The following is a 15,395-nucleotide window of genomic DNA, read 5'->3' on the forward strand; positions in this document are numbered from 1 at the left end:
AATACTTAAACCCTCCTAGTTAGTTATGTTAGATATTAGGTCAAATGCATTTAAATGTCCTTTAAATTTTTCGTTTTTCTCAAAGTGGTCCTTTAAGTTTCATAAGGAATCCTTTATTATTTTCCTAGTTAGTTTTAATGGTCAATTTGAAATTCAAATGTAAATCTCTGAGTCATAAATATGTGCAAACTATAACTTTTCTCTCTTCATTTGTATCTATCTATCTATACCTTTGAATTAGAAAATTTAATGAATTGAATTATTTTCATTCATAACCTTATTTTCATATCATTTTCATTCACATTAAACATAAAATTTCAAAATTCTCGTATTTGTCAAACAACATATATTTCATATAATATGTGTTCATGGACACGTTTGTTTGTATTTTATTCCAGCAGGTTTAGATGTGTATTCCCTACCTTAAATTGTGTTACTCTTTAGTATTGAACCTACATTAATAAGATATTAGTAGTATATTGCATTGACAATGCATAGGATCTCAAGAGTAAAATAACATAACGCTTTGGTAGGCCGTGAGCAAAAAACTCTTTATTCGTTATCTTGGAATACTTGTCATATTAGACATGATTAGACTATTAGCTATTGCTATGTAATAGCAAAATTTTCATACGGGGTCACATAACATGTACCCAATATGATTAGTTATTCGAATTATTATTATTTTGTAGAAGGAGGTGTTTCTCCATGTAGAAAGGAGGTGAAAAACGCAAGTGAGTTGCTTGGTTTGAAACAGGGAACTGCGTGACCTGCTCCTCTAAATGTTGCAAATGTAAGCCCTTGATATTCTTCATACCATCCGCTAACCTGTTTTCAAGGAGGAACATATCATTAAAAAGTTAACAAAAAGATAGTAAAAGGCTCGTAAGTTGTGATACATGTAAGTGAGTTTGAAACTTCTGAAAAAGTTGCTCTTTTAGCCCCCATAATTGCTCACAAATCCTAAAAACAATGTTTGGTAGTTACCTAACGAATGGCAAAAACACGAAAAAATACCGTTTGATAGTTACAAACCAAATAGTTTGAGCATTTGTGGGGGGTCAAAATAGCAAAATTCAACTTCTAATAAGACAAAGCCACTTGTTTCTATGCATAAATAGCTCATGAAGACCCCTTTCTATAATTGGGCTAGGTTAATATTTGATATTGGAGACAAACTATTAACACCCAATTTTTTTCTAACAACCTTAGATTTTTCGAATGATTATTTTCCACCCGTAAAAATTGTCCTGAAGTATATGTTTTGATAGGCATAATTGTATTTTTAATCCATCTGTTGCATCTCATTCACGATTTTGGGCATCATATTTCAAAATTTACAATTTTAGTCCCCCAGTTTTTCAAATGATTGACATTTCCCCCTACCTATACATTTTAATGATGTGTTGAGTTGTTATGAACAACTCACTTGATGATCTGACACTAACACAATCCAGATGATTTGTTACTTTGTATAACTAATTCCCATTTCTTTAAAATATAAAAGAATTTAATTTAACACTTGTGAAATTGTGAAGAAAAAATAAATAAATAAATAAACCCCAAATATATAGATGGGAAATTGTCAAATAATTAGAAAATTGAGGGACCAAAATTATAAACAAGACAAAATATGAGGAGTAATATTGCATTTAAGCTTTTCTAGATATTAAAATATGTCCAAAATATTTGGCAAAAATGAGGTTTTAATGTATCCAAGAAAAAGAGGTTTTAATATAGTTGCCCCTTTTGCTCAAAACAATATATATATATATATATATATATATATATATATATATATATATATATATATATATATATAGTTGCCCCTTGATAAGTCAAAAAATATAAGTTGCCCCTTGATGTGGGGATACATATTCTATCTAGTCCATTCAATAAATCCACTAACCCAACACCTAATTCATTCTTAAGTTAAACATGTGTTTAAATTTACTATAATTATTATTATTACTAGCTCATGTGCTATGAATCATAAGCTGATTAAAACTATATTTTTTTTAAAAAGTAATAAACCAATTTTCCTTCAAGAATCTTTACCTCATTTTCATGGTACCAAGGGCTCCATGGTTTAGTGACAGGCAAAGCTAGAGTACTTAAGCTGTACCTAGTTGATAGAACTGGTACTCTACCATCTGTGTCTCCACTGAACCACAACAATTAACAATTAATACAAGGAAAATAAGTGTTTATAAACTTCTTTAGCACATGTCCATGGATTTGAGTTTTGATATTCTTGTATTTACCTGTAAACCCAAATCCTAAGTCCTGCTGATATAAGTTTCTTGTAAATTGGGATAACCGTTGGTTTTGAATCTGCCCAGTCAGTGAATATCTTGTTGCTACATTTAATAGTTAAAAGATTATTTAGCAAAAGACTTTCAATGAAATTATCCTTAAAGTAATATAGGAGAGAATATTACTTGCAAATACTCCAATTCTTTAGATTATGACCATCACTAGCATGAAGGGCCTTCTGAACATCTGGTCTGTTATAGAAAGCTTTAGCATAGTCATCCAAGCATGGGTCATAACCACCCATCATTCTAGGCATCTAATAACCACATTAATAGTCAAGTGTCAAAACAGTTATATTATATATTAGATCAGTTCAGTTGGTAAGGACAATGCATAAAATGTTTGGAGTTCGAACCCTGAACACCACACAAAAAAAAATATATACTAGGTCAGTTGAAGTGGTTCACCATGGACCGGTACTTAAAATTATTAGAAATTCTAACGACGATATTATTTAAAAATAAAAAACTTATGACTCTTCTCATATTTATGGTTAAGACTGTGACCGGACATTTATGCTATATGGATAACAACAAGCTTTGCATGAATTGGTAACTTTTTCAATTGAAACTCACCATTTTGGATGAACGTTTGGTTGAAGTTTGCATTGAATGACCATTTGAACGTGCTGTAGAGGCAAAGCAGACAGAGGTATAGAGACTATAGATATCAATTTCATTATACTGTTTGAGTACTTCATCAACTGCTTGATCACAATCTTCATTTTTCCATGGATCACTACTGTTAAAGTCACAACTTGTCTTGATTGTTTTGTGAGTTTCATCAGATATCACAGCATGACTCCAGGCATAATCAACTAGTCCCATCCAATCCTCAGCATCAGATGTTTCAGGGTTACCTAGCTGCAAAATAATAAAATTAAACAAAAAAAAAAGGATAATTATAAAATATTTTGTCCTTCATATTCATTTTAATTTTGTAATATCTACTAACTTTTTGTTCAATCCTTAAAACTACCAAATTGAAAACATTAAACAATAATGATCACAAGTACAAAATTTGCTTTACAAAATATATTCTCTAGATTGTGGTAGTGGAACCATGATGTGGATAAGAGGTCAATTTTCAAAACCTACTAAATGCTGACTACATAGGAAATATTCTTAGTAAAAAAAAGATTCTTTATGCCATGAATTTTATTTAGCACATGGTTTAATTTATATTATGTGGGCCATACCAAAATTCCCTTGAGATCAATGTAAAGAGATGGGTCCTTGTTCCTATCATGGATAAGTTCAGCAAGTTCTGGTACATACTTTCCTGAAAATATACATTGATAAATATCACTATTGGTCAATAGGATTTGACTAAAAAATGTCTTGTGCAAAAATTTCAATACCTGCATAGCTTTCTCCTGCTATGTAAAATGTTTTACTTCTATATGATGGGAACTTGAGGAACCAATTGTGTAGAAAATTGTAAGCATCATTGGCTGATACAAAAAATAATATAATTTGTCAGAGATTTGCTTTGCATAAACTTCAAACAATAGAAAATGCAACCAAATTAAAGGCTTGTTATTTTATGAAACATATAAATGTATAAATTAAGTAGTGACCTGTGAAGTCATCACCCAATTGTTGATAATCACTGGTTGTATTTGAATAGGAAAAGCCAACTCCGACAGGAGATTCTAGGAATAACATGTTGGCTTCTGCAACATCACACACAGGTATGAGATAACAATAATTCTTAACATCAATTAATAATAATAATCCTTTTTGTGGGGACAAATATTGGAGCACTAGTTGTGGTTCACTAAATGAGAATATTTATAGTATAAATTGGCATAAAAAGAAGTGAAGTTGTGGTCATCAATTATATATACCTTTGTTCCATGAGAAGTTATTAAATTTAAGGCCTTGTCCATCATTATTATTATCCACTAAAAATGGACCAATCTCTTGTGTTGCTCCATATCCCACAGAGGAGCACCCAGGACCTGCAACAACAAATCATCTTGTCACCTTTGCAGAGAACATATATCATGTGTACCAACAGCTAATGAAATCAGCAGTGTTGTAAACTCTCTCAAATTAGCTGTCACCTTAAACAAAAGTGATTATGATAAGTTATAAAGTAATGCACTTCCATTTTTATCTCTCTTCTTTTTTTTCTTAAGACCATATTTCCACGTTCATGTGTGTTTCTGTTGTTTAGTTATTATACTAAATAGCATCTTACAATTTGTTTGATAAAAATTCCATGCACTCTACTTTGGTTTTCATTTTTGTCTAGAAGTCCAAATATTGTTTTAGAAATTAGATTTTCCTAACTTAATTCTTACAAAATCTTTTGTAGGGTAAAGATAGTCTCGTTTATAAACACATTTTTAAAATTATCTCGAGTATGACCTGCATGGCCCGTAATAGTGGTGACATGATAAAAGATGGTCAAATAAATTTTTGATAGACTCTGATATTATCTTAAAAGTCGAGTTGGATTTAACTCAACTCAACCCTTACAAGATGACGATTATCTTGCTTATTTCATTAAATGTGGAACATGTTAGTTTTTTATATGACAGAAAGAAAGAAAAAAAATTAGTATATGGTTTTACCTCCATTAAGCCACAACACCAATGGTTTCTCTTCTGGCTTAGCCATAGCCTCATAGAACCAATAAAAGAGTGCTCTTCCATTGGTTTTATTGACAGTGACATAACCAGCATAGTGCTGGAAGTCTACTTGAGGCTGACCAGGCAAGTGAGTCACAAGATCACTAACATTATCACCAGAACTCCTCAATTTTCTTCCATCACCACCCGAATAGTGCCTATGTGATCTAGATGAAAAAGAAGGCTTAAAACACAGTACAAAAAGTAAAAGAACCAAAGTGTATAAATTCCTTATCTTAAATATTAGATTATCCATATTGTGGAAGCTCACTCTAAGAGAAATCTTCCACTTTTGATTGGAAATAGGTTGAGAGACAAAGAGAACTACATGGCTATTTATACTAAGTTGAGAGAGTACTTGGTTCCACTATACCTCATAATGGGTAGAAATTTTAGGAAAAGTAGATAGGATGAGAGAAGAGCACCCTACCTGGCAACAACTTTAATTATATCTCTCTAGCTCCCTTTTTGAATTTGGTTGGCTGAAGATGCTGTATGACGTTTTGTCATGGATTTTAGGTATAGCTTCTAGACCATATTCATGCATGTTTACATTACTGATCAGTGGAAATATAACTGTCAATGATGATATGGGTGGTTGAACATTTTTTTTTTTGTTATATCATGTTTTTTACCACATCAATAAGCATATATTTTCTATTATGATGGGATTTGATTGAATGCATGTGTAAAAAAATTACGCGGTAATTGAATACAAATTAATATCTTTTTAAAAACTCTTGTTTGCCCTTTTTTTAAGAAGCTCTTGTTTACCCTTTAATTATATCATTACATTCCTCTTCATATAAGCAAGGGAAATGTAAAAAATTTCAAACTTCAAATTTATTTATTTTGTTAAGGTTTACGAGTGTTCTTCAACAAGGACTCGCATATTAATCTTGATATTTACTTAAAGAGATTTTCTTTGGAGAAGGATGAGAAATTAATATTGTTATTATAGCTGCCATGATATTTGAATCATATCTCTTGAAGTTACAAAGTCAAACTCTTATATTCTAACATACATGCTACTATCTCTTAGAAATGGTGGTTGGACTTAACACAACCTCACAAAACCGGCTTGTGAGGTGAGGATTGCCCCCACTTATAAACACATTGTCATGCCATGTCCTGTCCGATGTGGAACTCTTAACACACCCCCTCACGACCAGCACTATTGGGCTTGGTTCGTGGAGATAAATGGTGGGTGGCCCGATAGCGGAAACCTGATAGCAGGTAGTCCAATGGATCTCGAAGAGGCTCTGATACCATCTTAGAAATGGTAGTTGGGCTTAACACAACCCCACAAAACTGGTTTGTGAGGTGAGGATTGCCCCCACTTATAAACATATTGTCATGTCATCTCCTGTCCGATATGGGACTCTTAACACTATCCCTCAAAAAAAAAAAAAAAACATACATGCTACTATTTGTGTCTATTCAATTTTTTATTTTTTTGTCAAATAATCTATTAACGAGAATTTCACCTTTTAATATAGATAAGAGAGAATCCTGAGTTCGAACTTAGACCTTACATATTACAATGTTCATACCAATGAGTTATGTTTACGGTGAGCGTGTCTAATTTTATATATATATATATAATAATAATAATAATAATAATAATAAAATGATATGATTGAATGTTCCTATCTATCCAAATAGATTCGATGGAGTTAATAAGGTTTTCACTTTTTCTTTGGTGCAAATATATCAGGACTAAAAATGCATGCACCAATAGTTTGAAGAAAAGAAAATTAAGCACATAATATATGGATACTTTTCTTATATATGACATATGTATGTGTAGCTTTTATTTTTAGTGGAAATTAACCTATATATCATAAGATATGAATAAGGACTAAGGAGCTGCCCTGTTCAAAAAAAAAAGGACTAAGGAGCTGCTTAATATGGTTAGAAGAACAAGAGTGATAAGATAAGATATAAGCAATCGCATCACATTACTCTATCTTATTTTATCTCTTTGGTGTAAATCTTATCTTAAATTGAGGATTGATGTAGATTTTAGAAATAAACAGGATATGATGATAAAAAATCTCTCATTTTTCTGAAATCATAATTTAAAATCTAATAAAAATGTCAAAATACTTAAATTAAAATATTGGTATTATAAACTAAAAATTAAATTAAGAAATAAACCTTAAGTACATTAACTGAAGAAAAACTATTATAATTTAATAAATCATTAAAATTAATACTATCATTTATAAACAAAAGATGATAAAAATAAAATTAAATGTAACTTTACATACTAAATATAATTTTTTCTCATTTCAATTTTTTTAAAATTACATAAATATATATATATATATATATATATATATATATAAAATAAAATATTAAATTATTTGGAACAAAAAAATAAAAGTTAAAATATAAAATAATTTATATGAATAAAGAAATAAATTGTATAATAAATTTGTCACGTATCATTGGTAAAATTATCATTTGTCTAGTTTAAGGCAAGTGGGGTTCTAAACATCTCTCGCAACTAGGATTTAAATTTTCGTTTAGCATATTTTGAAAGTGAAATTTTTACTTGGACATAACCCCAAATTAATTTTATTTGAGCACACACTTACAAATAAAAAAAAATAAAAAATAAAAAATAAAAAGAAGAATGGATTTGAATGATGTGACTAAATAATTTTTTTTAAATTTTTTATATTTGTGTGAGTGTGACCAAATAAATTTGATTTAAGTTTGTGCTTATGGAAGAATTGCTCTTTCGCTAGACTCAACTCTCGTTGTTATCTCATTGTATTTTTATTCAACTCATCTATTTATCCGTCAAAGAATAAAGGAAAAAAGAATTTGGGAGAAAATTTCAAAATCATACATCACTATTAGATTATTATTATTATATTATTAAAATTTGGATGATTGCACGTTCCATCTTTGCTTCTGCGTTTTTCTGCATCGATCCTACTTTTCATATTCTGCAATCAACCCATTATATATGGTTTCCCAAATTTGTTTATATATTTTTATAATTGGAAAATGATTCCGTTTATGATGTAAGAATAGCGTATAATAATGGACACACCTGTTCGATACTTGATGTGAGAGAAGGAGAATCCATTGGTTGTAACTTTGACCTTAAAATAATAGCTAGACCTTGTATAAGAATCGCATTTTTTTATAAAATTTGAACAAGCATCACTTATGATATAATTATTGGAAAAATTTCATGATATAAGTTTTAAAATGTGATACAAATAAAGAAATGGGTTACACTACAAGTGTTCTAAGAGCATTGTTTAAAGAATCCATTATAAGAAATTTTATTTTGAAAATATATGTCAAACACATGTAAAAAAGTAATAATTACAAAAGTTTCTATACAAAAATTACTACTTTTGGTTACTTAAACAATGCTCCAAAAATACTTGTTAACATTTCCCTAATAATAAATATGCGCAAGGGTGGAGTGTGGAAACCCAATCCCTCGATCGATGATGAATATTTATTTTTAATCCCATTAAAGTTCGAGTCGAATCAAGATTTTTCATGACTTAGGGGTGGGAAAACCCGACTCGTTCGCTATCACTTAGTTGATATGGTAAAAGATAGTTTTATTATAGTGCTATTAATTACAAATTAAAACCTCTAAAACTTAACTTTTGCAACTATACTTTAGGTTAAAGTTGAAAAATCACATTTTAAAATGGAAAATGTTTCTTAAACACCTTTAAAGTTGTATACACTTTGAGAGAGATAAGGGTAGAAGAGAGAGATTGACGATATGATGAGAAAGTGATAAAGGCAAATGAGATGTTGAAAAAGTGTAGGAAAATAAATGCTTCTAACTATGATTCTTGTTTTAAAATCTTCACCACCCTTTGGTTAGGTTGGTAATTTTGGTTTACACTTATTATGCTTTTGACTTCAAAGTACTGCAAATGTGTGATTTTGATCTTTTCATTTTACATTGACCCTCTTATAATTTTTTTCCTTTTTGATTTGGTAGTCCACATCAAAAATTTCAAGAAAATTTTGTCTGTTTTCCGGCAGGTTTGTTGGGTGTGATGGGGTGGTGTTGGTGAGGAGGTTGTTTTGGTGGTGATGGGGTGGTGGTTCGGTGGGAGGTTATGTGTAGGGGTGGTGATGTAGTGGTGTCCTGTCAAATTCGCTGTGATGGGGTGGTGGTTTAGGCTGTGTTGTGGTGGTGATGCGGTGTGAGGAGGACACGGGTACGAATTTGGGAAATGCTGTTCAGATCCGTCGTTTCGCTCCACCATTGGTTCTCTTGTACTCCGGTGACGGACGCCTTCTCCTTGTTACCGACGACCGCCTTTTTACGTTATGGGTTATGTTTCCGTTTCAAATCGGCGTCGTTGCCCGTGTTTTGCTAATAGGTTTCGTTTTTCTTTAGATATGTATTTGTGTTGCTGCCTGTTTCTTGGTGGGGCTGTTTTGGCGGCGTAGTAATGTAGTGGTGGTGGTGGAGGTTTTTTTTTGTTGTGGTGGTGGTGATGAGTGGTGGTTGCCTCTGTTATTCGGTTCATTCTCGTTGTCGCTAGCTCTTCTTGGAGTTTTGGGTGATTAAGGTGTTTAGGGTGTGTTGTTCGAGCTGAGCTTTTTTCCCTTTTTGAGTGATGATTGCTCCACCGCAAATCATGTCGTCTGTCTTACTTATTGTGTGTTGGATTCTGATGGGTCGGTTATTTTGCTTCGAGATTGGGAGTGGGCATCCAACGACAATCTTGTTTGGTTGGCGACAATGTTTCTCTGGTGGATCGGGGTAAGTGGTGCCCTTCTGATTTGGTTCTGAAGTCTGGTGAACCGATCGCTTTTGATTCGAGATCGGAAGTCAGTTCTTTGATTCCAGTTTGGTTTTGGGCTTTTTTGGTGTTCTTTCGGTGGACCGGAGGTTTCGCGGTGGTGGAACCTGAATGATCTTTGGTAAAGGAGTTCTTTGGATGTGGCTCGTTGTTGGTGATGACGATGACTATTATGGATGACTATTATGCAAGTCTAGGTGTCACTTTTAGGGAGTGAGGTTTATTTTGATGGGTGTTTTCTTATGGGTGTTGATCGCATGGGTATTTTCGTTGGTGTTTGTTTTTCGGTGTTCCGTCTATATACAGCGCCGTTATTTTGTACTTTCTTTAACATCAGTCTCTGTTCGTCTTGTACAGAGACCTTATTTTTTAATAAAATTTTGCTGATTTAAAAAAAAAAAAAAAAAAAAAAAAAAAAAAAAAAAAAGACATTATTAATTGACGTGACACACAACTCTTGTATATAAAGGGACAAAATCACAAAGAGAGAAAATATAAATTATAAACGGACAAAATCACTCAAATAAAAAAGTTGAACTACAATTTCACCATCGCTATACTTTATAGTAAAAAGTGAAATTAACATCTTAATTAAATTTATGCTTATAGTTCAATTCATTACCTAAAAATCACAACATGCCCACTTACTTGAGTATGGAGGTAAGAATCAATACCAACACGTAAGATTGTTCTAAATGTTTCAGATCAGATAAACTTACCAAACTAGCTAGCTTTGCTTTCACATCGATCAGTCCTTTTTGTTATATATAACATTAATCCTTTAAATTCCAAAAAAGCCAATTAGAACTTAGAAGGGGAAATAAGAAACTGATTATAATAAATTCCATTATTAAAATTAATAAAGTTGGAATCCAAGTCATTATTCAACAATGAAATTGAAATAATTTCTTCCAATTCCTTTGAGCACTTAGGTTTCCCCAATTAGTTCAAGAGTCATAACGCACAAGGTTCGCCACAAAATATTAACACCTTTCTACGTTGTTATGATGAGAATCTTGAAAGCGCGCTTATTTTATTTTCTTATAGAGAAACGACCCTTTTGGAATATATACCACCATGCATTTCCACGGGCGTACTCGGGTATAGTTTAGTCATTCCACTAAACTAAGAAATGCACAAGTAAAGATATAACATAAAGATAAATGATAAAATTTGCAAAAAAAAATATACTTACTTAACTGATTATTATGTGTGTCAAATGAATATATACAATGAGGTGTTTGTTTACATACTCTTAACACCAAAAATGAAATATTTGATCGAACTCACGATTATATTTTCGACAAGGTAGATGGGTTATTTCGACATGTTGCAAAGTGCAAAGAGATTTCGACCAAGAGCATACAGACTTCGATACACCGCAATTTCGACCAAAGACAAACATAAATAATTCGAAGTTGCAATTGGAGCGCATGGTGACAAACAAGCCTGAAGTTTATTGAAGTTATTTTTTAATGTCTTGTGATTATGCCAAGTGTAGGGCTCTAAGTATAGGAAGTTATTGATAGTTTTTTCTACAAAGTCTATATATATCAGTTTGTAATGATAACAATGGGTTGATTTCTTGATTTCTGAAAACTCTGTAACACCCACGCCATAGGAGCAAACGGGTCCAGGAGTGGAGAGATTGACAGATTCCGACCACCCTTTACATTCCTACAATTTAATATCATTGTTCTTGTTTTACTTTCCTTTTTCGTTTGCATTTCTTTTCATCTTTATTCTATTTCTTCTTCTTTTTAACATGCTCACTTGAGCAATTTTCTATCATGTTGTCATGAGACAACTTGTTATTACAAGATGTTGGAAGCAATTCTGACATTAATGTTCTTAAAGAATGCATGAAGTGATGTCATAAACCGCGAGGCTTGAACGATCCCCCTTTAAACATACATTTGTCACCATCGATTGACATTTATGTCCTAAAACCATTGATGGATAATGAAGTTTACATTACCAAAAATCGGTGTAAACACGTACAAAGCTAGTCCTACCGGCCAAAGCATCGTGGCCTACAAAATCTAGCCTTGTTCAGTTACTTTCGCCAGTAGAGCGTATTTCTTCATGTTGCAGGGTGTACGTGGTGCCTATGTTTGGCTTTCTCCCCTTGTTTTGTGGCATTTCCATTTTTCTTATCCATGTATGCATTAATTTTCTAGACCATGCTTCCGTCAAAGTAGTTATTCTAGTTAGTGGAGCTACAAACATAGAATATAGGGAAAATGCTCAAGTTTCGTGACCGTGAACTTTTGTGGACTTAAGAAAGACATGTCTAGCTCGTATTTGATCATTTTTGTATCCTTCAATTATATATATATATACACACAATGTACACATCAATTATGTGAAAAATGTAAACTCTAAGACGGATTCAAACTATGATCAAAACATTGACCTAACAATTTCGTTATATTTACCGGTTGAGTTATATTTGTGGACATAACTAACAACTAATATATTTAAGCCAAAATGTTATTCATACACAATTTTGACACAATCACGGGGCACTATATTTTACAGCTCACACCTCATTATGTAGTTAACACAGTTTTTTTTTGTTGGTCAGGTAGAATTCACCTTATAAGATGAATAAGTGGGGTGTCGAGAGTTCGAACTTCGGTCCCTGCATATAATAATGCATTGTCCTACCAATTGAGCTATGCTTACGGAACGTTTTTTTTTTTTTTTTATAAGGCCAAGAGAAAGGTTAGGCATCAAGGGGACCCTGAAGCATCCCAACTAGAACGTAGTTAACACAGTTTAAATATGTGGTTAATTACATATTGGAAAGAAAAAAAAAACACGTTGTCAAAAGAAAAATACATGGATTAATATTATTTTTTTCTTTTGACATGATACATGGATTATTTTATCAAAAAAGAGGAAGAAAAAGATACATGGATTACATGGACCAACCTTTGTCCTCAAAACTGATGAAATAAAAAAGTGTTTTGCTAACCAATACCCTAAAGGCAATGGTTAATGATGTCAAAAATAAAAAAAATTCATTAAAAACAACAATTTTTTAACGTTTATAAAGTTAAATATTTCACTTTTTACCAATTTTCAATGCATAATTTCTATATTAAACTTCTTAACTAGTTAGCATTTCCCAATAAAAAAACAGAGAGAATTTTGTTTTACTTTGATTGGCAACTTAGCTGTGGAACTCCGACTATTTATTGTCTTTTTTATTTACTTATTTCTTTAGGAAATGTTTTTTAATAAGGATTCTTTAGGAAAATGTTAACATGTGCTCTATCGAAAAATAATAAAAATGTTATTAAAAGGTATTTTTTTTACTGTGAATATTAAAATTTACGATATAAATAATAAAAAATAGGGTTAGTGGTGTTTTACCTCCATGTAATATAGGGCATTTTTTGTTTTCCCTCCTGTAAAATATTTTTTTTGATTTACCCCCTGTAAAAAAAAAAATTGGAATGCCCCCCTAATAGGTCATAAAAAAACGAAAAAATTCTGAAAAAAAAAAAATAAAGTCGTTTTTTTATGACCTATTAGGGGGGTATATCAAAACAAATATTTTACAGGGGAAAAACAGAAAATGACCTATATTACAGGGTGTAAAGCACCATTAACCCTAAAAAATATTAACCACCTCAAAATTATTAAGTATTGGGTTAATTAAGTAAATGGTCCCTATAAATATTCAGAATTTTGTTTTTAGTCCCTACAAAATAAAATTGCACTTTTTAGTCCCTATAAAAAATTTCATCAACATTTTTAGTCCTTATAAAACTTTTCCATCAGTTTTTTAGTCCCTGTCAAAAATTTTCATCAACATTTTTTATCCCTAAAATGCTTAAGAAAAATGTCACATGGACTAAAAAGTGCGATTTTATTTTGTAGTGATTAAAAACAAAACTGTAAATATTTATAGGGACTAAAAACTTAATTAGCCCTTAAATATTTAAGCAGTACATGGACGAATTGGCTACCAAATGTTAAGCATGACATTTTTTTCGTACACAAGATGTTAAGCATAACACCTAAGTAGAGGTTTATAGTCTAGCTTTTACAGTAGTTTGTTAGTTTTTTTTTTTTAATTAAAGAAGTTTGTTAGTTAGTAAAGAAAAGTAGTTTGTTAGTTAAAGGACTCTCATAAGCTCTTATTGAATGAGTTAGATCAGTAATCCGTGTTATTTTCTTTAAGAAAACTAATCTATCATTAAAAACGTATAACTATTAGTGATCATATAACACATTTTCTGAAAACTTTTGGATGAAATTGCAATTGCATGTTTTTATGTTAGATCGTTATTAGGTTGATGTATTATCTCATAGCTGATTAAATGAGATTTAAATCATCCCAATAATAATAACAAATAGATAGATTAGTCAACAAAGCATTTGCAACACATAATTAACTTCAAATAAACATTTGTTGGCCAATAGATATCCACCTATTTCAACAGTAAACTCATTTGTCTACATTAATTTATTTGTTGATCGATTCAGCACCACTAAGATCGATAATTGCTGAAAAAATTTGCAATGTTCGTTAAGCTCAATGGACAAGTAAATAGTTCATCTTAGTAATATTTTAACAAAAATTAATGCAGCATCACTCTATAAATTGTAGATATTGCTCGTGTGAGGAAACTGCAGTATGGCCATTTAACTCGATGCAAAACGTGACACGTATTCGTATGCTATAACTAGACCCTACACATGAGTTTAATTTCATTTTTCCACAAGAGACAAAGCATTCCATATTTGGTTAATTTATTGACTGTCTAAAAGGCACAGCGTTTTTATTTTCCAAATAGTTTCATGATTTAACTAGTCAATTCAATGATATTGGGTAAAAGTGTCTTTTCTAGATGAGTGGGAATTTAAACATATGCATCAATAGTAAGCTTCAAATTGTGTATATATTGTACTCACAAAGGTTGATTTTAAATTATTTGATTTTAATTAAAAGGAAATTAAATATAATGTAATTTATATTTAAATACATTTATATAAAATTGAGCTAAGTGAAAAAATCGAGTTTAAAATTCAATTATGGAGACAAAAACTCGGATTTCTAACTTCAAGTTAGATTCAGTCAATGAGTAAAAAAAAAAAGTTAGATTCAATTATATTCAAAAACACTAAAACATATGAAAATAAATTATACATTTTTTAAATCAATTTTAAGTTTAACTCCTTTGAAAATGGAATCAAATATACACTTAAAAGTTTTTATTCAACTGCCTTTTATCTTATGCTAAATACTTTTAAGTGACATTCTAGATAAGTTGTTAGGAGTTTGATGGATCACTATTGTTGTGTGGAAAAAACTCAATTGAAAAGGGAGAACTAATTTTGTGTAACCAACAAATTTATGATAGAGATTAATCACTACACCGAATGATGGTAAATAATTTGTACTTATAAAGGATAATTTGTACTTATAAAGGATTATGAAAAGAAGAAGAAAAATCTTATTACACCATGTAGTACTTTTTAGCTTTATTTTTATGGGTTTTCTTTTTTGAAAAATTTATTATTTGTTTTATTCTAAAATCTAAAAAAATAGTAGTAATTTAAATTAGTGTGTATGAATGCCATTAATATTAACTCCCCAAAAAACAGTTAAAGTTGCACCA

The 15,395-nt window shown here is 31.0% G+C and overlaps 1 protein-coding gene across 1 annotated transcript; it reads right to left on the reverse strand.

The window, feature by feature from the left end:
* Positions 1-509: 509 nt before the first annotated feature.
* Positions 510-5,257, reverse strand: LOC25493216 (serine carboxypeptidase-like 31). The gene is made up of 10 exons (XM_013601643.3): positions 4,898-5,257; positions 4,166-4,279; positions 3,896-3,991; positions 3,677-3,769; positions 3,515-3,597; positions 2,892-3,179; positions 2,442-2,572; positions 2,265-2,360; positions 2,059-2,164; positions 510-828 (listed from the first exon to the last, which is right to left on the reverse strand). The coding sequence occupies exons 1-10, from the start codon at positions 5,208-5,210 to the stop codon at positions 682-684; spliced, it is 1,467 nt and encodes a 488-aa protein (XP_013457097.1). The 5' UTR covers positions 5,211-5,257; the 3' UTR covers positions 510-681.
* Positions 5,258-15,395: the final 10,138 nt, after the last annotated feature.

Source organism: Medicago truncatula, chromosome 4 (genome assembly GCF_003473485.1).
Source record: "Medicago truncatula cultivar Jemalong A17 chromosome 4, MtrunA17r5.0-ANR, whole genome shotgun sequence".
Lineage (NCBI taxonomy): Eukaryota > Viridiplantae > Streptophyta > Magnoliopsida > Fabales > Fabaceae > Medicago > Medicago truncatula.